Genomic DNA, 26,404 nt, shown 5'->3' with positions numbered 1-26,404 from the left:
TAAAAAAAAAAAAGTTATGTTCAATTCAGTTATCCATGTTTTATCATATATGGATTGATTTTTGTGAAGAACCAAACCAAACCTTTAAAAATTGTTCGATTAACCAAACTGCTTTCAAGTAATTCGGTTTAGTTTTTTCTCCAAAATGGTTTGATTTTTTCAAAATGATTCAGTTCAGTTTAGTTTTCGATCAGTTCGGTTTGATTTTTTCTGCACACCTTTTAGTATATATAAGGACCATAATTTTAATTTAACTTATATAATGCCATCAAATACATAAAAGATGGCCTGTTTTCATTGGCAAAATTTGCATTTTCAAATATATCGATACTTTGACACTAGCTGTACACTTACTAACGTACAAAAAATAAAAATAAAAAGCTAACGACTCTTGTATAAACTTAGTTTCTTAGTAAACTTATTTCCCATTGGAATAAGCCAGATCTCTCTAAATCTACAGGGGATAAACTAGCCGACTCTAATTTCTTTGCACCAAGAACATTAGAGATAATAACTAACAAAGTTAGGCAAGCATGATATTCCTCCATCTTCTGCGAGTCAGTGAGCTCCAGAGAATCATCCTTCCATGGCTGATAAAACGACCTAAACAACAAACCGGTCCAATATGATAATTTTTTAAGCATAGATAAATACTAAAATCCCATTAAACTTCGTTGTGATATAGCAGTAAAATACACATTCTAGTTCATTTAAGTTCACCTACAGAAAAACCAAAGCTAATTTTAGGTGGGCAAATTTTTTACTGAATCAATTTCGCCCAATTCCACTCACCAGATCAGATGCTGATAATCGAAACTCAAATCCAATAATTTGTTAGAAAAAATCCATATAATTAAAGTGCTTTGAGCCTGACACATAAAATGTTCCCCCATAGTCTCCAAAAAAATTTAGAAGTGACCAAGAATTATAAAATTAAGCTAAGAAATTACGTTTTCCTTATTTAACATCATGACTACAGACCATATAAAGAAGAAAAGGATGAGAAATTAGAAGACCAAGAAAAATTACCATCTCCAAGTTGGATTAGCTTCAGGAGGACACCGTACCCTTGAACTGTATGATGATATTAATGTGTTGTAGTCTTTCAATAAATCAGTTCTGCTGACTATAGAATGAAATAAAAAGCATAAATAACTGGCCAAAAGCAAGAGTGTCGATAATTGCATTCAGTAAACCATAATTAAATGTATGAGCATACCTGCAAATTTAGAGGCACCAAACATCAGGAGACAGAGAGCACATACAACTGATGGTAGCACTTCATGATTGACACCAAGACGCAGTTGGAGATGGAAGATTGTTGAAGCTAGTACCTCCTCAGCACCAATATCAATATCATTTCTTTGTCCAGAGGTATTTTCAACATGCACCAGCAAAGAATGCAGGGATTCAAGGTTGTGCGTTTCAGCAAATTCTGAATCCCAATTATAAGATTTTTTATGGAGCTTCCCATTGATTACTGATGCTGTTAACCAACGTAGAAATGTTGAAACTACTGAGTTCTCTCGAAAATCTTCCCTTGAATTATTTCTTGAGAACTGAGACTCATTGGACCCCAGCCTTTGTAAAGACTCGGACTGTAAAGCAGTTGTAGTTGCCCAGATAAGAAAGCTTTGTAGCCTTTCCTGATTCTGTGTACATACAAATGTGGTGGTTATTCATACCCACTCAAAAAAAGTCAATATAACAAACAAATGCAAGCATTTGTATCTGTATGACAGTCATTGCATGATAGGATCCACCCACTCATTTGCCTAAATCCATAATTATAAGCAAATTGGTCAAAATATAGAGGAAGTAATTGCTTAATCAGAATTAGAGCTTTAGCCTGATGAACAGGATTTCTCGGAGGAATGAACCTTTATTGTTTTTTTTGCTCAGCAATGAACCTTTATTGTAAAGTGAGAAAAACCATAATAAACAAGCCAAATCTAAAACCCACAGCAATTACAAATGCCAAAATTATTTTCAAAGTTAACTCTTTCGATAGAGTAAAATAATTTATTATATACAGCGCAAGTGTAATCAAAACATAATCATGTAACATTTGTACAACTTTAAACACTACGAAGCATGAACAGTGAATTGTTTATTATTTTCATCTCCAGGTATCATAGTCAGTACACAATAAATAACCAATACATTGCATGAAAATCAATTGCATTGGTGTAGCTAAAGTCAAATAAAAATATAAGCAAGCCAAGATTTTATTGTATGCCTTTGAACAATTCAATTTAATTAAATATGCAATAGAGTATCAGTGATCAAGGTTTAATAATAAAAAAAGTAATAAATGAGGGGATCAAAGAAAGTACCATCATGAAAATGGAAACAGGAGGTGCATTCATAAGTATGGCTTCAAGTGCAAGCTCTGGTTTAATGCTTTTTATGGCTTGATTACACACACTGCCAGCCTGGTACATCTGATACAAGCCCTCAATTGATAGGGTAAAATGTGGCTGATATATTTTCCTTTTTTGAGATAATTTCAACACTGATGCTATCATTCGTAGAAAAGGATTAACTAGTACTACAGTTTCATTTGTCAATGTTGCATCCTGGAATAAGAAATTAAATAGATTTGATGAAAGCTCCATAAGCTGCTCAAGGCCATGATTTTGCAACCACTTGGAGATGCCTCCTGATGAAATAACATCATTGACAACCTAAATAATAATAGGGGTACTCAGTGTAAAGGAAAAAGAAAACTGAAAGTTAAAAAATAAATTAATAAATATGGGCATTTCTCAAACATAAACAAGGTTACAAAATTTAATAAACATTACATTAAAATATCATTAGCAAATCAGTAAATATATAATTCCGGTCAAAGGAATCAAAAAGACAGCTTGACTAACAATTTTAGGTAATAACCTTTATGGTGTTGAAGCTAATCCAAGCTCATAGGTAGACAATAACAGGTAACCCTTCAGATAAGTGCTAAATGATCAAGCATGCCAAGAAAATTAGGTGGGAGTTTAGGTGATCAGTTTTAGCTCACAAATACAATTTAACATCACAGAAGACAAGTTATTGTTTTATGATTTGAACTTCCTCATTTTTGTTTTTAGAAAAACTTTTGGATTATTTTATAGGGCATAAAACCAGAGGGATCAGCTTTTGGCTCAACACATTATGGGGCCAAGGATTTGGAGAGTCTACAGAGGAAAGAGAAGAAGAGGGACACATGGCAGAGGAGGCAGTTATGCAAAGTGGAGATTCTGTTGCAGCTGAAGCTATGATTGAAAAAGGAATATTTGGGAGGGGGGATATTCAGAAATTGTGAGTAATGGCCTGGGGCCTGGCACCTGCAGCTCTGGGATCTGAGAGGTATATCACTTGAGATCCTAATCTTTATTCTACAGTCTCTCTTTCTTTTGGTGTGTGCATTGTGAATTGATAATTTCTCTCTGTTATGTGAATTGCTGTGAGATCTAGTAGTTTGGTTTAACTCTAGAGGTAGAGGGTCAGAGGGGTGCATGTGTTGATAATTCCATCATTATCAAACTGCTTCTCTTTTACCCTCTTCAGCACAATGATCAATGAACAATCTTGCTAAAAAAATATGCAGGCTGACAAGTCATAATTTTAGAAAACCCCCAACACATTTCAAAGGAAAATCAAAGAGGACCTTCCTGCATCCAACAAGAAATACAAACCGAATGAGAATCAAGCGCTTACTTACCTTCAATGCTACCAACACATGCTTCAAGAAAAGTTTATTTTCATTTCCATTAAGCCTCTGTCTGGCAACGGAGATGAGAGACGAAAACCATGAAAATAAAGAACAATGCTTCACTAGATGACGGGTAATCTTGTGCAATTTAACAGATTTATTTATCACCTGCAAAGTAAATAAAATAGCCCAATGTTATATTGGTAGAGGAAAAAGGAGTAGTCACAGTGAGAATCACACATAGGAAAAAAGCATGTTTCATCAACATCTCAAACCATTGGGTTCAAAATCAGAAACTCCTTGACATGGATGTCATCACAGCTATGAAACATTCAAGCTGATAAGAGAACAATAAGTTAAAGTAGGATAGACTTTAAAAAATAAAAACAAATTTTAAGTATGTGTATTTACCTCAATAATCAGGTTCTTAGACTCAAAATCTGAAAGAGAAGAGACGTAAAAACTCATTAGCTTCTCAAGGATAGAGTTCCTGATATATATCGCAGCATCATCATCTGAGTTCATCCCTGCATATACTAGGCGAAGCATCCAAGACCTCTCTGCTTTGAAATTGACAGAGGTACTCCAAAAAAAGTTATCAAACATAACCTACAAAATTGAAGCAAATGGATTTTTCAATAAAAAGCAAAAAATTCCATTAAAAAAAGTCAACAAATTGTGAAAGAAATTTCAAGCCATAGATATATACCCTCATATTCAACTTAGATGAATGTATAAAAAATGTACTTATAGCTGCATAATGATCATGTGCCGGATCTAACAATACACAAGATGCCTCTGCAGCAAATAAAGCAATAACTGATGGGATTCTTTGCCATGGCTCTTCTATGCTGTTTTGAACAGAATTTAATAGAAGCCGAAGTCCCATTACATCCTTCCTCTTTTGGCACTTCTGTAAGACATTTTGATTGCTAATCAAACATAATCTTTGAACAAGGAATAATATGTATATACACAAAAACAGAAAGGCAGTCATTAATATGATATAATATTTGAATTCCATAGAATCCTATCCAATACACTATTATATTCTCTAATAATGCCTCATTCAGAGAGCACTGACCCCTACAAATCAGCCCCAGGAAAAAGTCGAAGCCCAAAAATTCAACAAATATTCACTTTGGCCCTGGCTTGCAAACGGTTTTAGAGGCTTCCACAACCTTACAGTCTCATAAGATTCTCTAGCTGAACTTTCCCAACAGGCATTTTTTGGACAAAATAAAAAGAAACAGCAAAGTTGTCTAATCTCTTTCCATATCAATAATAAAAGTTTTCCCACTATAACATGAGCAAAACAACAAAGAGACACTATAAACACAACTCAATCCCAAAGCAGATGAAAGAGAAATAAAACACCCATAAAAATACTGACATTTTTATCTAACCAATTTACCAAATTACAGTAATACTATAAAGAATTAACAAAAAAACATACTGGCAGATATTTAGCATTCTTTTTCTTGCTAAAACATCAGAAATGAATCATGAGAAACGGCCCCATGGAAAATGACCAATTGAACAGTCAACATACAAAATACAGTATTACACAAAAGACCTCACAAAAACATCCTTGTTTTTGCCAAAACATCTGAAAAGAAGCATGAGAAACTGCCTCAGGGAAAACGAACAGCCAACATACCCATTTTCACAAACCCAAATCAGATTATTCCATTAAAAAAAAAAATAGCTCTCCATATGGGAATAAAAAAAGTATCAACAATATAGAAATAAATAAATAAATTTTGAGTTATGGAAAATAATCTGGTATTTCCAAAATGAAATTTTATATGATAAAAAAATAAACATAAACTGATACACATGTTACCAACCTCTACTGCATTCTTAAATTTATCAAGAGTGCCATACGCTAATCTTCTTATCCCTTGGTCTGGGGAAGACAAGCTAACAAATGCAATCGCAAGCAACCCTGAACCAGCAAACTCCACAGGCGCTACATAAGCCTTTGAGAGACTATGAATTGAAAATCGCAATATAAATACAGGATCATAACGTTCTTTATCTTCAACATGAGAATAAAGTACCTGTATAGGATTTTATGCAGTTAGTTAACATAATGATAAATAAACTAGAACAGGTACAAAACTACAGACAGGAAACACAGATTCAGGCAGGTAGCTTAAAATGTGCTTGAACCTTTTTCCTAGGAGTATCTGGTTCAATCTTGTTTATAGATGGTAGCTCATCAGAGAAAGTTCTATCATACGGAAAATAGAGAACTGTTGACACGCATATGTCAGGGTCAATTGGAAAGTTGTCTCTATGCTGGCTTTTGTACCATTCTTCAATTGTTTCTGAATCTAACTTGGCATTTTGAGACAGCAGGCCACTCATAGACTCAATCTGTTGCATCAGATTGTATATTTCCAAATCAATCCAGTTGACTGTTGCACCATAAGAATGACGAAGCAGTGCATGCAGTTCTTTTAAATTTACATCAATGTCATTTCCATTATCTGAGTCAATTTGACGAGCCTTAACCAATAAAAGTATCCAAAGTATTTTAACAATTTCCAATGGTCCACTAGAGAGCTCAGTCGTTAGCCCTCTGTGTTTCACATCATTTTCACAATGATCAAGAGAAGGAATCACAAGACATTTCAGAATGCTGGATACAGGCTTCAAAAGGGAACCTGCTTGTTTGCGCACTGAATGGAGAGTGGGAGCAAACTGAGAATGAGCAAGCAACAACTGAAGATATAAATCATATGATAGCCTCCCCTCACTAAGCTGTGATAATATAACCCGGACAGTTTTCATTGTTGTAAAATCACCAAACCTATAGAGAAGAGCAGATCTGATTAATTGCTCAAGGAAGGAAATGGCTTGCAATTGAATAAGATCATTTTGCATTTCTCCAGCCAATTCAAGAATACTCTTCAACAAAAAACCCTCCAAGTGATTATATAGCAATGAAATGTTAGTGCCTTTTGCAGTTCTACATTGATAAGAAGCTAACGAAAATTTCTTAACAATAAACTGCCAAATATCCACCAAAATATTTATGAAATGTATCCTGCATCTACCTAATTTGCTTTGCATTTTCACAGCAACATCTTTGAAATCCCCACCTGCTTCATGAAACAATAATATTTTACAAAGTGATATCTTTGCAACAACACAATTGATGATGTTCAAAGACTGACGCAGGGAATAACTATCAATAACTTGACAATCACAGTTCATCAGATCATCATGTGAATCAAATTTTGGGAAAATGGATTTGAATAGATTTAATCGCTTTTTCAGTTTCATCATATCCCCATTATGAGCAAAGTGATACTTTAACATATGAATTGATTTCCCAAGAAGACTAAGATCAGTAAGACACAGAAGTTCTTGAGCAGATGATGGAAAGAATTCCCCATATTGTTCCTGAAATATATCTTTTGAGGAAAACCTCTTCCACTGACTGAAACCTTTTAAGAGAATTTTTGAATAAAAGTAAGGTAAATGTTCAAAATCTCTGTGACTCTGCTCTCTAAGTCTCTTAGAAATTAAGCTGAAGTATGACAAAGAGGCCGGCAGAAGCAGCAAAAACTGATCTTCTGAGAGAGTAGGATCAAAGGTATGTTCCATCACACCAATACCATGATGTAAACTTCTATTCACTGTACCCAAAAATAAATGCCCAAAGATCAACGAATGGAGGGAACTCAATTCAGAAAGAATATGTAAAAACGTAGCTTTCTTAGCATTAGTCTTGTAAATGCAATGGGAAAGCACTTTCAATGGAGTAACCATTATAATTTTCCACATGACCAACAGCAAAGGATGAAACGTTTCTTGTTGCAAATGTTTCTGCTTATACAAGAGATTGACAGCTTCAAGCAAGCATCTATCTGCACTATCTATTTCATAACATACAGAAAAGTCAACTACCTTGAGGTAAATCTGCTCAAAAATATCAGCTTTCATATTCTTTTCACCCATCTCCCAAAACAAATCATACGGTGCCCTGTTTTCAGTTGACTGCTGAAAATAAATGGATAAAGCACTGAAAGCATCAGCAGCTAAGGAACATCCAACAAATATTGAGGATTTCTTAATTGGCAAATCATCAAACTCATCTCTACTGAACATCCAATTCACTAATTCAAGGAGCTGAAAAGGGGATAAAAATCGATGCAAAGAATGTAAAGCATACAATGTTGGAAGAAGAGGCATCACATCTTCAGTACGAATGTACAGCTCAAATCTGTTTCTGACATCCAGAAATAGTTTTTGTTGAAGGCGTTTAAATGCCTTCACAATATTATTAGCAACATCTTCAGCTGTTGACACACAAAGGTGGGCACCAGATAAAGACCACATGGACTCTAGAGTCATTGTTAATATCTTTAAAACTGGATTACCAAAGTTGTGAAACCCCTCATTGGATACTACATTTAGCATATTGATATCATTCTCTACATTTCCATTTGAAAGATTCTGACAACTTCCCAAAGAAAAGGATAATGAGATCAAAACACAAGGATGACAAAAAATGGTTTTAATCACTTCTTGAATGTTATGTCTTAATGAATAAAAGGCAGAGTTTATAGACCAGTCAGAACCACTTTCTGGAACCAATAATTGAGCTAACAAGCTCCCTACAAGTATAACACACAGATTCAAAAGTTGTTCAACTTCAGCTATTGGGTTAACTTCATAACATAACTGAATCCGATGAGTCCAGAACAGAATGAGTTGCAGATTGGTAAGGAGCAAGCTATCATTTGACTCAGATAATTTATGCAGTAAAAACTCTTGTATTTTAGATAGCTTTGATATGTAAGGACCATTCATACACATCATCGCAGGAAATATCACATGGAAAGGCGCCTGTTTTAGAAAGATACTAAATGTAACAGCATCAACTTCAGAAGCATCTAAAAGTTGGCTACAAGTTAGAGAATCTGGATGCAATGTAAGATCAGAAGTCTCAACAGGAGCTGCATTTTGACCATCAATACCAAGATCTGACATGGCCATATCCAAGGCAGCATAAAACATTACAGGCCACAACTTAGAAGCATGGTGAAGAACACTATAATCAAGAAAAAGTACTGATAATAAGAGTGAGAAAGGAACTCCAACTAAGTCACGTGGTATGACCACATGTGATGGCAGATTTGTCAATATTTTATTGGTGCCTTCCAATATAATGGAGGATATGAAAGCTATGGTTGTTTCAGCAATACCATGACCAGACCCACAATTCAACAATCTATTTACACTACCAAGCGCACTTCCCAAAGAACTATCAGGAAGGACAGATTCTTCATTTTTAGAGAAAATGCAATAATTCCTTTGGTGTAATATGCTCTCCACAAAGTCCAATAAATCCTTCAGTGGCTTCCACTCAGGAAAGACTTCATCACATTCATAACTTCCACCAAGTCTCTCTGTCAAGTCTGCATGAACTAAAGCAGATAACAATCCTGCGTTGACCTATCAGAAACACAGATCTAGCATTAGATGCACACAAACTGCAAACAAAATTAAGCAAAAATGTACAATGATGTATTATGTACCTGTGTTTGCAAGAGATACTTGACTGTATTGCAAGTGTATAATAATACCATTGATTTTTTAGGCAACGAGCAGGATCCTGTTTTAGGTCGGATCACCTTTAGACACTTCTCTAGCACACATATGATAAAAGGGCTAAATTGAGGTGATAAATCTGCAAGGAAAACCACTAAATCAGCAATAACGAGCCAAAACTTACTAACAATTTTGGCAATACCAGATAGTAACATTTCCAAAGAAATGCCAAAAAAAAAAAAAAACAGCACCCCAACTGGATACTATGACCCTACAAAATGAGCTCACGCATTATGCTGATCATATGAAATTTATAGAGCCAGATCAAAAACTTATGCAGTAGAACAAAATGGAAAATAAGCAGTATATGATATAAGTGATTTTAGAGTGAAGTGTATACAAAGAATTGAAATAAGAGAATATAGAACTAATTACCTTCACCACCTTCCAAACAATGGGCATGACTCTTAAGAATATCCCAATATTTAATCAAATTATTTCCAAGTGTAGAAACAGCATCGCAAAAGAATGATATGACAAATAGAGTCAAACTCTGTAATACATCAACCTCCGAGATTTTGACAGGGGGTTTCTTTCCATGATAACCTGGTAAAAATAAAAACCATGCTTCTATCTCGTGAAGATTCCCATCAAAAGCACCAGTACTGAACATAGCTGCCAAGGCCAGCTTGTAAGCCAGTTCCCTTGTTTCATTGTATGGAGAAAACATTAACAATTTAATGAATGGTTGTAAGTATTTGTACAACATGGGTGGAGTTCTGATAGGAATTTCATCATCAGGACACCATTCAATGTATTCCACAAGCAAGGACAACACTGAGACCTGCAGATGACTTGTTAATTCCAATGGGCTTTTGAGAAGACCCTTGAATGTTTCAAAAGAATTATCCAAAGAAAAAGGCAGAGCCCGCTGCACAAGAAAAACAGAAAAGGAATTTAAGATAACATCATATATATTTGAATTACTTAAGTAAAACTATAAATTTCTATAAAAACAAAGTAACAATTACAACAGATTTCCTTTCCCTCCTTCATTAGGATGGTTTAGCAAGATGCTAACCCATTGGTTAGGGACACGTCCTTAGATGCAACAAGTACATTTCACACAACAGAAGAGATTTTACCTCAATTCACATTCAACTATTCTTCTACTTCTAAAATGACTGTAGAATTATAGATGTAGAGTAAAGTCAACACAAAAAATATAATTTCACAGACATTTAAAGTGAAAAACTAAATTCCAACGCATACCTAGTTTAAACAGTAAGTTTACTATTGTTATGCTGAGTCTGTCTGAATCAAATTAAGCATTGCTAAACACCACAAAGATGTATAAAAAAGCTAAGAGCTCAAATAAGCGAGTTGATTAAAACAAATGATGCACCAAGAATGGTTATAATACAGTGAGCAAAAGACTAGAATATAAAATTGCATTTAAGAGAACAAAACCATCATAGGAAATGTTTATTTTTTAAAAACAAAATGCATTTTTTTTAGAAAGAAAATGAGATAACTATAAGGCATGCCAACTACCCCTAGACAGTAGCAATTTATTAGGTCTTCAAAGGAATACAACTTAAACTGGTTTAATCAGGACCATTCAGCAAAAAATGCATAAGAGGACGCACAAGTTGATGCTAGTCGCCAAGAAACCAACTAGGAATTTCTCACAGAAAAAAGAATAACTGAATAAAGACAATATCTATGAAGTTTACAGTTTCTGATGGATAAAGTTTGTAACTTAAATGGCTTAAATTGGTAGGTGAAAGACCAAAAACTAGTTTGTCTCTAAATCATTGAGTGTAATAGATCAAAAGCAAATGAAAAAATTGATTTCCAGTGCATGGAGACAAATGAAGTTCTTGAAATAAACAACACTCTTTTACAATCATCATAGAAACTTGACGATCAAGCCACCATCAAAACCTTTGCTTAAGACATCCTTAATTTAGTTAATCCAACAACATAGTATTCCAGACATAACGAAAATAGCAAAAATGCTAAACAAACAGAAAATTGTCTAAAGGAACTAAGTAATAAAATAATTCAGTAGAAGCATTTATTTTTGGTTAGATCATGAGATATTTTTTCTATTACTTAACAGTATTAATGACACCCAATAGGTTCAATAAAACTAAGATTATAAAAAAATGAACATACGCGGTAATATCTGAGAGCATCAAGCAGTTTAGACAGCAAGTATGATTCCACATCTTCAAATGTGTTAATTTCCATTGAACGAAGGTCCACGCCCCAAATTTCCCCTATGCTATTCATGAGATCCTCCTCATCATCCAAAGCATCTGCTCTTGGTCCACCATCAACTGTTCCACTGTTGCCAGTTAAATCAATATCTGGAGTAGAACTTATCCCAGCAACAACTATATCTATATCACCACTCTCCGAAATGTCAAGTTTTAACTTCTTCCTACTGCTGCTATTATGTTCATGATGGCATGCATTTCTCTTTAAACTTGAGTTACAGGCTTCAGAATTGACATCTAAAGAGGAAAGTAGATTTAATAAAACCTGCAGATCGGGAATAAAAGCTTGAACATAATTCTGGATTTCGTCCTTGATAGACATCATATGTTGCATGAATGGATTGTTGGTATTAGAATTACGATTCAAACCACCAAAAATAGAGTCCAGCAATTTCAGTAACTCCAGAAGAAGCCTTAGAGTACCATGTTTCACATAAGGTTCAATGTGAGGCATTCCCTTATTAAACAATGATCTGCTGAATGGACGAGGAAACAAGCACTTCACAATACTGTGCAAATCCATATTGTCAAACAGGTGCGGACCATTTGATCGAAAATTGACAGATTCTTTGGAAATGCCATTACCCACCAATGAAACCAACTGAGCTGCCACAGATATTGCAGAAATCCTGCAAATACATCAGTCACCAGCCGAAAACAGGGAGAATGAATCAAATAACAAAAAAAAACATACATATCAAAGAATTGCTTGCAACACCATCTTCTGACTCACTCTTTTTAATACTGTCAATATTATTATTGGGCAAAATCTCATGCTAGCCCCCCTACTTTAGGAGAAGTTATCAGATTATTAGATAGTTCTAGACCATAACGTGTCCATGTTTCCAACCAATCGCTAAGTCACACGTAATCGAGTATTTTAATTTACGAGATAGAATTAATAACACTTGATTACGTGTTATGTGGAGGTTGATTGAGACCAGGGTGATCCCGACCATGTAATAATCCCCTCCTACTATAGGGTTGGCCTATGTATTTTCAGTTTTCATCTAATTTTTATGGTTGAGTATTGAAAAGCGTGTCAAATATTGCATTGCCAACAAAGTAGCATTACCACAGCAACAACAAAAAAGATCCACATAAACAATACTAACCATGAAGAAGACTTGAAATTATCAATGTTGTAAGGAAACTCCTTCAAATACGACAACCCAAAAGAAGCCTTGGCCTCAACAATAGCCAAAAGCAAATCCTTATGATACTGAACCTCCGTAACCCGCAGCTTCTTCATGAGATCCAAGATTCTCTTCGTATTACCCTTCAACCGCATTTTTGAGTCCGGCATCAAACCATTACTAGGATCAGTACAAACCCTAAAAAGCACCCCAAACGCCACCTCAGCGGCATCACCACCACCTTCCCTTGCACAAACCTCAACCAACTGCTCCAATGTGGCACTCCCAAACAAAACACTCCGAAGCCACGGCTGCACCAGAGACTCTTCAACAAGAACCCTATCTCTCAACACCGTTAACACAAACACCACAGTTTCATCATCATCGCTCCCTAACCCTCTCAGAACGCCGGAATACATCTCTCTCTGCTGCAAAACCCACCGCAACAGCCACGGCTTCCCGACCTCCAAAAACGACATCGCAAATCCGACAAACGGCTTCCTCAACAACCCAACCCTCGCCTCCGGCTTCCTTCTCCGGTTCGCCGACGCAATCCTCCCGAACTCGGCGAGCTTGAAATCGAAGCTCTTCGCCACCTCCGACGCCAAGCTCGCGCCACGCCGCGCAATCGAAGCCATGAGTAACAACGCCGCCTTCTGTCTCCGCCACTCTTTGCTGTTCACCTCCTTGTGGATATCACTCAACCGTTCGGAAATAAGTAACCGCGCGAATTTATCCAAATCATTAGTGATATTCACGCTTTCGATGTCGCTAGGGTTGTGCTTACCTTCTCTGTGGCTGAGAATGGCGGAGATTAGGTCGAAGACGTAGTGCATGCCCTGTTTGCCTTCGCGAAGCTTCCACGCTTCGAGAAGCTCCGAGCACTTCGGGGAGCCGCGCACGTACTCTCGGAGGAGGTCGGCGCCGGTCTCGGACCTGAGGAGCTTCGCGAACTCTTTGGCGCCATCGGAGCATAGCTTTATCTCGAGCGAGGTGATTCTGTGGAGCAGTTCTTTCAGTTTCGCTTCGTGGCTGACTTTAGGTTGCAAGTTTGGAACTGCGGCGGGTTCCGCCATGGATGACGGCGGAAGACGGAGGAGTGAGTGCGGCGCAGTGAGGGAGGTTGGAGCGCCACTTCGCACCCGCCACTAACGTCTAGTGTTGTGTGGGACTGCGTCTTGCGCCGAAAGCGGGCAGGGACATAGGTTAAACTCTAAGTCATCAAACGGCTTCGTTTTGGCTAGTAATTTAAATATTAATCATTAAATCATCAATTAAGTATTTGATTATTATTCTCTCTCCTAATCCCTACATAGTCCTTAAGGGCTAAGGCCCTACGGATTAAAAGAAAATAGTCCTTAAGGCCCTATTTGATTAGTTAGATATGATAAGATAGGACTGAATAATTAACAATTCTATTATTCTAATTTAGTTGTTTATTGCGTCAAAAAATGTTAGTGTTATTTATTTCTCCTTCAAGACTTTAATAACTAATTTTTTTTAAATAATATACCGTGATTAGCTTTATATTTTAAAATAATATCGTGATAATTAAATTTTAAATGAAAGAATATAAGAATAAATTACAATAATATTTCATATGTTTTACACAAGACATTCTTCCGTTTGAAAATATTATTTTGACAACTTTCGTATAATGATATTAAATTACATTACATTTAGTTTTAAGAATTGAATTACATTTAAATTCTCACATGACAATTACATGTGCACTCTTATGTTTCTACATATTACACATGTATTATTTGTTGTTTGGATCTAGATTGTCAATCTTAACTACCATTGTTCCTACCAATATAGATAGGAGGAGTCATGCGCCTTGATACGATGGTCACCTCAAGTGATGGAGTTGAGTTGGCGATCATGATGAAGAAGAATGAAAGGTAAAGAATGGCCTTGAGTTGGTTCAAATATTAATGTGATTTAGTTGGATCCAGGCGAGGCAAATCTTTAGGACAAAGAGGTAGAGGAGGAATGTTGTGTCAACGAAGAGAAGGAAAAGAAAGGAGCACAACAAAGTAGAGAATGCAATGATAATGATGATGGGGTGTTTTGGGAAAAAAAATACTTGAAAATCACATCACATGATCAAGCCAAGTTAATGATGTTTGTGATACAAAGGTGCCATTGTAATGAAAACAAAAAAATTAAAGAATTTTCTTGTATTTTGAAAAAAGGAGGGTGGCTCATGTAGTTAAGTAAAACAAAATGGGCATTTCTATAATTTGCTCAAAATATTATGGGAATTTTTTTTCAAATCTTTTATTTTATACATATTTATATATCCTTTATTTTATATCCTTTTTAGTTGGAACAAGCTTTAATGAATAATAGTAAGTTTAAGCAAAAAGGACAAATTGTATTTTTTTTATCCTAGAAATCAATCAAAAATAAATATAAGCAAAAAGAATAGATTGTATTTTTTTTTTTACCATAACTCGTACTCTTTGTTCAACCAATTAAACAAGACTTCTTGACAAAGAATAGACTTTAAATTAACAAACAACATTGTATATGTATACCAATCCACACATTACATAATAATTCTTTGTTGATCAATTACCAATTAAATTTTGATAGCATTGGTGAGCAAATTTAAATATAGTTGCCAGATGAACCTTTCTAACAAACAATTTTGAGTTATTCATCACACGTTTTTACTCACCGGAGATGCAATTCTGACTTGGTATCTTGAGGTACCTAATCCAAGTACCATATACAAAGTTACAACAAGTCTCTTAACTATTAATTAACGTAGCACTTCGCCCAATCTTCTAATGCAGTGGCAAACTTAAATGTTTTTTCTTTTCCAACAAAGCTTGTTAGAGATTTTTTGTAAGACAAACCAATGCATGTTCGATGTGTCGTTGGAATCAACGATTGCAGAAGGAAGTCTTTTTTTTTTAATCCTAAATATCACTGTGGTCATATTGTGATTTCATCGTATTTACTAATGTCATGGCAAATTATGGATAAATGTGACCGATGCGGTCATAATTGCGATCGTATTGCTATCACGGGCAATTAAAAAACCTTGATTTTATGGTCTAAATGAGGGAAAAACATGTCAACACAATAACAAACTCTGTAATGTAACAGAGCAATAGACAGTAAAAAATAAATTTCTCCACAAACTTGCAAAAACATGTGAGAAGTACCAATAAAAATAGAATGCAAAATAGAAATTAAGAAAAAAAAAACACACAAGAAACACAATTTGTTTAGCGTGAAAAATCCTTCAATATAAAGGTAAAAAATACGAATCGCCCAGAACAAAGAAATAATTTCACTATAATCAATAAAGATATAAGAGAGTCTCCAACAAATGCACTGAAATGTGTTACAAACAGCCAAATCAAAACAGACCCCAGCTAGTACAATAAACACCAAAAGATAAAACTCCAAAATATAGAACTGAGAATGTGAAACACTTCTCTCTCTCTCCAGAAATCTTTTTGATGATCCAACCAAACAATTTGAAGTATCACGTGTGTAGAACCTGTTGTCCAAAAATCATCCTGATCTAATGGTGAGCGAATTCGCAGTTGTAATCTAAAAGATATTCTCAGTAGGTGTGCAAAAATAACAATAATTTTTTCTCATCTCTCTTAATAATTTGTAACTAGTTTTTTTTTTCTCAAAATAGACTCTTTTGGGCCTTTTTACTTAAATAAATGAGACAAAATAAGTCTTTTCATTTGAGCCTTTACTTTATATAAGGAGAGAGTCCAAAAAAACTCAACAAATCACAATACTATTTTTTTAAACCTTGGATTCAACATACATTGAGGGAGGAAGCAATGGGTTTCTAAACATAGCTCTAACTACTAGAGGTCGATTTTAGGTCATCTTGTCTTGAGTTGCAGCTGAGCACAGATAGATTCAAAAGGAACAACAAAGAAGAAGGGAGGAAAAACTTATGCTCTTTTTAGGCTTCTTTGTACGTAATAGAAGAATGCGTTTTCTATGTTTACTGCTACGTTAATAGTTAAGAGATTTCAAAAGCTTTTACAAAAACAAGTCTTGTGTTATTTCGGCTATAATATATATATATATATTCTCTAAGCATTATATTTATAGGTGTTGCTTACACTTCTTTCTCTTTCTCTCGAGTCATATATATCTGACCAGTGTTAACGAATTAATTAATTTATAGCTTTGATGTTTTGTCATTTAGATTCGTCCAGAATAACTTATATATCATATTCTGAGGAATTTTATAATTTCAAAATTACATCTACCAGGTTAATAAATCCTTAAAAAAAGTGTTATCACGCGTCTCAAGCTACATCTTATATCTTACTATTTCTCTTACTTTTATATATATATACTATTCAAAATGTTGTGGAATGTTTAACCAGTTCAAACATAATAATACATGTATATTCAGAAATACGAGTGACGGTATGTTTGAAAGGAATTTTATATTAATGGCATCTTATTATTATTTTCGTTGATAAGTTAAGATAGAGATAGCTTGCATTTTTTGTCTAAACTACAGATTTTTTTCATTGATGAGTTGATATAGATCCGTTTGAATTAGAAACATTTACAATATTGCAAGACTAATTCCCTCTCGATCAGGAGATTTTTTTTCTATACACACACAAACTAATAAACTACAGATTTTTTTTTCTATACACAAGGTTGAAATCCGAAAATCAATTATGACCACCTAAACCACCTGATCATGAGACAGCTAGCATTTGAAACATACAAACGATACGTCATGTTACAAAAGGATAGTTGGAACTTGGAAGGATTTCATTAAAACAAAACAGGATTTAATTTGATATAATTAGTTTAATAGGCATAAATACTCATTGTCATCAATCAATTAAAAAATGATATTATGTACGACTAACAGCAGGCTCAAACAATTATATGATCAAGTATCAAGGAGTAAGGCCCTCTCATCGGACGAATTTTTCTATACTTACAAAAAAAGTATATTTTATATGCTAAATTTAACCTATGTATAGATTAATTTTAATTTATAGAATAATTTTTATTTTATTTTATTTTTCTTCTTTTGTAAGTTTTTTCTTAAAAGGACAAAAAATTTATTAAAAAAATAGAGGCGTTGGATAACCACATGATCATACCAAGCCAAGAGCAATACAGCATAGCTAATTTGCCCATAAGCATAAGCAACAAAATATGACACCCCTGCCACGTAATTCGATCCATGACTGCAATCCTCTTGTATAAGTGTTTATACAAAAATGTATAACAGAGCTTAGTTGGAAGTCTAAATTAAAAATGAGTATCAAGATTTATTAGGAACCAAAATCGAATTTGGTAAGCATGCATGGTCAAGTCAATTACAATAACAAAAGCATGTGTATTATTTTTATCTTCCTTCTTCTTTTCCCATAGATTGGAGAATCTCTAAAGAGCATGGCAGTTCACAAACTTTACAGCTAATTATTAAAGAAAGGTTACTAAAGTAAATTTGCTTTATGCCTTTATCAAATCCATCAATCTAGCTAGATGGGTATTCGTAATCCAACATTTCGACAAGAAAACGCGCAATTAGCTAGGGAATAATTAACTCCAAATCAGTTAAAAATTCTAAATGCTTTTAGATTTTTAATGCAAAATAGTCAAAGCAGATCCCAAAGGGGGTCCATATCCATATGCCATTCAACCTGATGATGAAATATTGGTAGCTTTGCCACACCCTGGCCACCACAAGGAGGAGCATATGCAGCACATCAGTCACCATAAAAAAAATTAAATAATTATGCAAATTAATGAATTGAAGAGATTTCCATTCTAATTTGAAAAGGTACAAACAACATTGTTGTGTCTAAGTTTTGTTCAAAATAAAATTGTTGGTTTTTAACGTTCACAGGTCCATTTCCTCACACAATTTGACATCCAAGAAACTTTTTTTTAGAATTGACATCCGAGAACTCCAAAATGAGAATATGTAATTAAAAAAGGAAGAAAAATAAAAGAAAAAGGGAAGAGAGGAAGAAAATTAATTAACCAACAATAAGCCTCAAAGTAGCACAAAGGGTACTCCCTTGTTTTGTATGTACAAAGAACAAAAACTGCATGCACCCTTGTTTACAAAATACAATAAACATACAATTAACCCTCAAAATCCCAACCTAGAATCACAAACCCTCTTGCATGAAAGCAAGAATCAGGATTGACCAAGTAGGCCAATTCTCTTTTTCATCATCATCAACTCCATCATGCACTCAATAACCACTAACACAACCTAATTAAGCTGCATATATATGTGCACATATATATATATATAGAAGAAGCAAGCTAGCTAGCTAGTTCAATTGACCTCAGGGATGCTCTGAAGTGCAGGCCTCCATGGTCTTTGAAATGATTGGAACCCTCCACTACTATGGTTCATCAACTGGGACAAAACCTGCTCCACCCTCAACTCCCTCACGTCCACTTTGCTCAACAACTCCTCTAGCTGCTTCTTCGTGATCTTGATCTTCACCTCCGTCACCGTTTTGGCAGCGGTGGCGGCCTTGGTGGTGACAAAAGACCCCTCCTCACCTGTCAGAAAATCCCAATCGTCGTTGTCATCGTCGCTACCACCATCGTACTTTGTGGGTGATTGGTTCTTCAAGCAGTTTCCCATTTTGCAAAAGGCTTGCTTGAGTGTGGTTATGCAAAATAGAGGGAAAGAGAGAGAGAGAGAGGAGGGAGAGACAAGTAAGGTTTGTTATTAATTTATGAATATGAGATTATGAGTTTAGAAAAAAAATTGATAGAAAGATAGAGAGAGAGAGGGGGTTGAAGGAGTTGAATGATATATAAGAGTTGGGTGGTGAAAGATGATGGTTACGTGAGAAAGAGTCAAACCTAATTTATTCTACGTAAGGAGGTGTATGTGTGTTTGTGTTTGTGTTTCTTTCTTTCCATGTTCTTACGTGGAAAAGTTGTGGTCAAATGGATCCCACGATGAAATGTGGCTGCTTTTGGCTTTTCGGTTTTCGCTTCTGTCTCCAAACTAAAAAATGTACCTGCTCGTACGGTTTAACTTTTTTTCCTTTTAAAAAAATGTTTCTTTTTTTTTTCTTCTTTTGAAAAGTTATATATATTTTGAAGGAAATTTATTTGTTTTAGTTGAATAAATCATTATAAACGATAACTCTATATAACTATATATTTTGAAACTCAAATTTAAAATCATTAAGTTAGAATAATCCTTATATATTATATGATCTATGTGCTCAAAGAAGTTTGGCTTAATTAAAAGTTGAGTGAAATTATTTGAATAAAGTTAACTTTAAATTCCAAAGTTTGATAGAGCTTTATATTTAAATCAATTTATATTATGTATGTATAAGTTTAATTTTCTTGCATGATCATTATATATATATATATATATATATATATATATATATATATATATATATATATATATATATATATAAATATAAATTATATTGTTATAATTAATTAGGATAGCGTATTTAAATTAAATTCATTAAACTTATATTGAAATGTTATTTTTTGTTAAAAATTACAAACAAAATAAATTTTAATTTTAAAATAACAGGAAATTATATAGTTTGAAATCGATTAAGTGCCTTTTGTATGAACTAATTTTGAGGTTAAGAATTTTTTTAGTCAAAGGACTTATTGGAGAATCAAACAAAATATGTATATATTTAAACGAGTTAGCAGGTATGACTATGTGAGTATGACCAGAAGCTAATGTTTTCAGTCTTTTGACAACAGTATACGTTAGTAATATTCTTAACCTTTTCCAACGAGGAAAATAATACTTTTGTGCTTAAATTTTTAGTATTGACTATATTAATTCTTAAAAAATATTAATAAATGTTAACATCATTTTGTCTCTGAAAGATTAAAAGGTTGATTATTTAAGTTTATTTTTAATATCGATTCAGACTCTAAACATAATTAAATTGATAAATGTTTTTATTTATCCTTTACAAACAGAAGAACATCTTTCAAGAATGCAACTAATTAATCTCAATGTTTTAGAGACCAAAAATATTGGTTTACCCTGTTTCTGCTACCAAACTGTTTTGCTGAACACGTGATAATTCATGAGAATAATTTCGCCCATCAGGTTGGAAAAAGTATATACTGAACTAGTTTATATTCAATTTTCTTTTGTAACAATTATTGATATTTTTAAGTATTTCCATTATTAAAATGTTTTGTGCATGGCATACACCATTTTAGTTTTTCTTTTACAAAAACTAGTTGAAATTCCTAAATTAATTAGGTTTGGCTATGTTTTTTATCCTTTTAATTAGTTTGGAATTTATATGTTTTTTATTTCCCAAGTTTTTCCAAGTAATTAATTAAGTTCTTTATTTCAAAGTTAAGTAAATTTAATTTTGTTGTCGATTTTCAAGTATTTAAATATTTGGAATTTATAATGAATTTGAGATATGGAATTAATAATTTTAAAAGTTTCTACGTCATAAATTTGAAATAAGTTTTTTTTAGCGAAATTAAATGTTTTAGTTGTTGCTAGTTAATTTTAAGTAAAGAATGTTAAAAACAATTTAAACTATTCAATTTATGATCATTTTGAATAAAAAAAAGAGAATTAGAAGGTTTTAAATATAAGAAAATTGATAACAAGATCATATTTATTTATTTAAAAATAGACTTAATTAATTTGGAAAAAGTAAGAAACCAAATGCGCGCATAAACTAAATTAGAAGAATCAAAATACAATTGAACCTGATTAATAGATTAATTATTTGTTTTAAATTCATGTTTTAAATATTAATTAATTGAAAACTATAAAATATATATAGTACATTATGTAAATATGATTTTTTTAATAAACTACATGTAACTATTTATCGCAGAAAAGCACAAAAATAATGTATAACATTTGATGTGTAAATAACCGGACTACTTTCAAATTAATAGAAACTACTTTTTATTTAATATCCATTTTAGTATATTTTCTATAAATCTATTTTTTCGACTTAAAGAAAAAAAATAAGAGTCGAATTGTCTTCTTGATGTTAATGGTTCAGAAATTGAAAATGACAATCAGAACAAAATCTTATCCAATATACTTTGCCTTATGTAATACCTTATTTTTATGTTTATATATATAGTGGCCTCTCGTTAGTGAAGTCACCATATGATTCTAATAATATATAATAACATAATTAAAGTCTGTCTTTGTTCAATAATTAATCAGCACATTATAATTTTTTTATAACGACCATAAGAGTTTTTTATTCTATAGTAAAATTCTGATACACTTTTACTAATATTTCATAATAGGAATTGATTTAAAGATTTATTTTTGATTTAAAATTTAGTCACATTTAAAATTTATCACTTTATTTTAAATACATATTTCAAGTTTAAATTATATCCTACAAACACCAACAAAAATTGACATATATAAATAATAATGACATATATTTTTTATCAAGTGATTTAGAGTGTGAATCTTAAGTGGTCGTTGGATATAAAATGAATATTTAAAGAAAAATAATTATTTTACATGTATTTATCATTCACGAAAAAATAATCACCATATTTGATATAAATTACTTCGAATTTCATATCTATTATGATAAACAAAAAAAAAAATTATATCCATCAAACTGAGTGTCTAACCTTACTTATTTAATGCACGGTTATTTTTTTTTACGTAAACCACTTATATCTTTCACTATTTGAGACCTTTATTTAAAATGAAACAAATGTTATGTTAGCTAATCAATATGTATGGTATTAAATACACATTTCTATTTATATAAGTATACACATACATAATTTAATGTATACCACACACAACTTAGAAGAGTGTGTGTGGCTAGAGTTAATATCCAAGCCCCAAGGTAGCAGGTACAGTAAAGGTGGAAGTTGGGGGAGTTTAGGTGTGAAAAGGGCAAAGTTAGGAATATGAAGACATAAAAAGTTCATATTTGTGAGTGTGAACACAAAGGAATCTTTGAAGGGAAGGTGGGTGCTGTTTGGGAATTACCTTGCTCAACTCTCTTCATTAAGCTGACCCAAAAGCACTTTTCCTTCATCTTAAATCCCAATCATCTATCAAGCTTGTCTATGCTCACGTTTTCGCTGCTCTCCTTTTAATTCGAATAGTTTGTCCTTACTTTGTCTGCACAACGTAGATAATTATAAAAGTAACAAAGGATGGAAGCATACTTTTTAGAAAAGAATCCATCACTTTTTCTACAACAGATGTTTTTTTATTTTCTTTACTACAAAATATATATATATATATATATATATATATATATATATATATATATATTCATACAATAAAATTTTTTATGTTATTATTATTATTATTTTATCCTTTTCATTACATGAATAATTGTATTTTATATATTTGATTTTCTTATTTTTTATTCTATAAACAATTTTGCAAAAAGAAATTATACCAATGACTCAGGAATTTTAATTAAGAGGTGTATTGCATTAAGATTTTAAAAGATTATTTTAGTATAAAAAAGCCTTGTGAATTTTAAAGATTATATTGAAATATTATTACTTATTAGATTATTTTTGTAAATTTTTTATGATATTTTAAATTTTAATAAATTTATATCATAAAAATTTAAAAGATTTAAAAGGAATTTATATATTTATAAGATTTGAAATAATTTTGTGAATTTTTAAAAACATATTCAAAATTGCAAGAGGTAGTAAAAAAAATTAATAAGAAATAATGAGATTTGGATAAAAAAAAAAGAAGTAAAACCAATAGAATTTTTCTTAATTTAGTTATATTCATTCTAGCTTTATGTCCTTCTATATTAACATTTTTAACAATAATATTTTTTCATTCTCACTTTTGAATTTGAACAATAAATTTAAAATTACACGTTAATTTTGATTTTTTTATTATTACAATTATTTCATAATAGATCTAATAACATGTTTAAATTGGGATACAATAACAAGCATATACTGAATGAAAATACTAAGTTATGTGGATGACGAAATTAAGGATGACAGTCATAGAAACATTGTGTCGAACATGTGATAAGCATAGTCAATATAAAAAATATATAATTAGTCTTAGCACATAAGACAAACATTAATTTTATTTAGAAAACAAAAGAAAAAATGCATAGGGTCGAAGTATATTTAACATTTTCTTATTTCAAAAGAATATGAAAAATATATGTTACACAGATCTTGAAAACTATTAAAGAGATAAGAGAGAAAAAAAGAAAAAAAATCTAACAAAATCTTAAGTATTTTAGTGAGATTGTTTAATAGATATTTTATAATAAAAAAGTCAAATGAAATCAATATTTTTTAATATCAACAGACTTTTTATAATTTATAAAAAATATTAATTGAATATCACCAGATTTTTTTATTTTCTTTAATAAATCTTAAAATTTTTAATTAAATATCATAAGACATATTTATATTATTTAAAAATTCTGATTAAATAACATAAGACTTTTTTATAAAAAAAATCTTTTTCAATTTTTAAAAATCCTAATTTAATACCTCTTTAATTGTTTAATATTTCTGATGTGAAGAACAAAACAAATTAAAGAATGATCAATATATAAAAAGTAAAGCGATATGGTCTGCTTTAACTTTAAAATCCAAATCTACAAAAGCAAGGTTGGTAAAAAGCAAATCATGCTAACTTAGATTATCTTTTGACTCGAAAACATTCCTTTTATATTATATTAAATGGATAGTATTGTGCAATTTAAGGGGTAAATATAAAAAAAAAATTATCCTAATAAATTATAAGTAATTAAATAAGTAAATCTGATATCATATCTTAACTTAAAGTAAATTAAGTTTTATGAATTTTCTTTTCACTCATATGATATTCAATTTTTTTATTTTTATTTAATATGAAATTTCATCTCACACTTAAACTATAATAATTCTTCCATACATATTAAGATGGGCGAGTAAAACAATTTTAACTTTTTTTTCCTTCAAAATTTCAAATTAAGTCATCTATATAAAATGAAATTAGGCCTGCAAAATCCCTTCCTCCTGTGTCTTTTAAGGAAAATTTATGATTTCAAATTGATGTATACAAATTTTATTATTAAGATAACTTAAACTATCTTGGTTAAAACTTATTTTGGTGTTAAAAGAGTGCATCATCTCTGAGTACAAACAGGGAAATACTAATTTGTAGTATCTTAATTAAAGAAAAACTTTTTCCAATTTTTTTTAAAAAATTAGCCTGTCAGTCCTCAATTTCCAAGGTTTCTTTAAAAAAAATGGTCTTGCATGCTTTGATGTTTCCAGTAATTTTAATTTTACTTATGATGATGCAATAAAATATATCATCAAATCACAAAAGTGGAACCAATATATATCTGCTAGCATTTCTATGCAGAGTACCGTCAATCTGTTATTTTTTTATTCACACTTGAATATATGGCGTGTTAAAAACGTTTTTAGTGAATGATAATGTTCACTTTCAGTAATTAAAAAACAAATTGTTTTTTTCTCATGAAAATATATTATGTGTAGTCTTTATTTTTATAAAAAAAATAGATTAAACAGAAACAGTTTTTTGTGAAAGACAAAAATCACACTTGAGACATTTCAAACAAATGAAACATTAAAACGAGACAATTTATATTAAAAATTAAAAACAAATATGTTTGATTTAACTTTATTATGACCCCCCCTCTGTACTCTTCCTCAGTCCTCACTATACGTGGACTATATTTTTTTCTTATTTTAAATTTAATAAACTATATGCGGCTTTTAGAGTTACTTTAGATTTTTTTTTTTACCAAATCGTTATTAAGAAGCAAATAAAATGAATCAAATTTATCAAGAAAAAATGAAATGAATTAAAAAATAAAATAAAATAAAATAAACTCCTTGTATAAATTAAATTAATGTATTTATATATTTTAGCTTTTTAAAAAACTTTTAATTTTAATTTCTACATAAAAGACCTACATATAAATTTAATAGAACTAGATATTAATTTGATAATTAAAAAAAAGTTTCATAAGCTAGAGCTGGGTTATTAATATTAGAGGCTCACAAGGTATAATAATAACGAATGGACAGTGCTTTGCGGGGAAAGATAAACCGGCGTCGTTTTCGCAACTAAATAATTTTTTTTAGCCACGGGCACCAGAAGGAATTCATGAATCATGCTGACTGCATGATTATGTTTTTTTAATTAGGTATTTTTCAGTCCAAATTCAATAACTAATATTATAAGTTACTGAAATTTATTTGAAGAATTAATATGTTCCAACAAATATTTTTTCATGTATGTATAGATTCGAAAATAAATTTATAGTCATGTTTAAGAAATGAAGTTATATCAATTATCTCACACCTTATGAAATGACTGCATGATTATGCTAGTGTGATGTGAAGATGAACTCTTAAATTTTAATTTAATTTGACTACTGTTTTTATTTCACCTCGTATTTTCCTTTAAAGAGTCAAATAATTGGTTTTTCCAAGTTGCACCTCCTCTTATTTGCTGATCAATTACGGGTATATTTTCTTGTTAATTAATTTTTTCTTATTTGTCAAATTCCCACCCCCATTTTGATAGAATAATAAAATTGAAACACATGTACAAATTTTAGTAAGGATTTTGGTAATGGCCAATGTTTCCATAAATTATTAATTAGTGGCACAACTTAAACACGAGAGTAGCCAAATTTTGAGATCAAAATTGACGTACCAAATTCTTGTTACACTGATTTGAT

The 26,404-nt window shown here is 31.8% G+C and overlaps 2 protein-coding genes across 3 annotated transcripts; both read right to left on the bottom strand.

Annotated features, from left to right (window-relative positions):
• Positions 1–291: 291 nt before the first annotated feature.
• On the bottom strand, positions 292–14,117 carry LOC100796806 (uncharacterized). Of its 2 annotated transcripts, none has more exons than XM_006586019.4 (13): positions 12,666–14,117; positions 11,447–12,179; positions 9,701–10,196; positions 9,253–9,404; positions 5,873–9,169; positions 5,548–5,760; positions 4,407–4,610; positions 4,109–4,306; positions 3,707–3,865; positions 2,337–2,687; positions 1,220–1,652; positions 1,030–1,126; positions 292–603 (listed from the first exon to the last, which is right to left on the bottom strand). In XM_006586019.4, exons 1-13 carry the CDS (start codon positions 13,760–13,762, stop codon positions 402–404), a joined length of 7,632 nt encoding a protein of 2,543 aa, XP_006586082.1. In that variant the 5' UTR covers positions 13,763–14,117; the 3' UTR covers positions 292–401. The 2 variants fall into 2 exon arrangements, with proteins under 2 accessions (XP_006586082.1, XP_014634885.1); XM_014779399.2 differs by having other exon boundaries at positions 11,447–12,156; positions 12,666–12,797.
• Positions 14,118–18,669: 4,552 nt separating this feature from the next.
• Positions 18,670–19,449, bottom strand: LOC100527564 (uncharacterized). The gene has a single exon (NM_001251003.2). It carries the CDS (start codon positions 19,321–19,323, stop codon positions 19,006–19,008), a length of 318 nt encoding a protein of 105 aa, NP_001237932.1. The 5' UTR covers positions 19,324–19,449; the 3' UTR covers positions 18,670–19,005.
• Positions 19,450–26,404: the final 6,955 nt, after the last annotated feature.

Source organism: Glycine max, chromosome 8, assembly GCF_000004515.6.
Source record: "Glycine max cultivar Williams 82 chromosome 8, Glycine_max_v4.0, whole genome shotgun sequence".
In the NCBI taxonomy this organism is placed as follows: Eukaryota; Viridiplantae; Streptophyta; class Magnoliopsida; order Fabales; family Fabaceae; genus Glycine; species Glycine max.
This window is presented reverse-complemented; position numbering and strand designations above follow the sequence as displayed.

Bases quoted from the DNA above. Each gene is read 5' to 3' on its own strand.
- LOC100796806 (XM_006586019.4), bottom strand. From the start codon at position 13,762: ATGGCGGAACCCGCCGCAGTTCCAAACTTGCAACCTAAAGTCAGCCAC. The intron at 2,688-3,706 runs GTAAGTAAGCGC...ATTATTATTTAG, and splicing joins ATGTGTTGGTAGCATTGAAG to GTTGTCAATGATGTTATTTC. The intron at 1,653-2,336 runs GTACTTTCTTTG...GTATGTACACAG, and splicing joins CTGTTTCCATTTTCATGATG to AATCAGGAAAGGCTACAAAG.
- LOC100527564 (NM_001251003.2), bottom strand. From the start codon at position 19,323: ATGGGAAACTGCTTGAAGAACCAATCACCCACAAAGTACGATGGTGGT.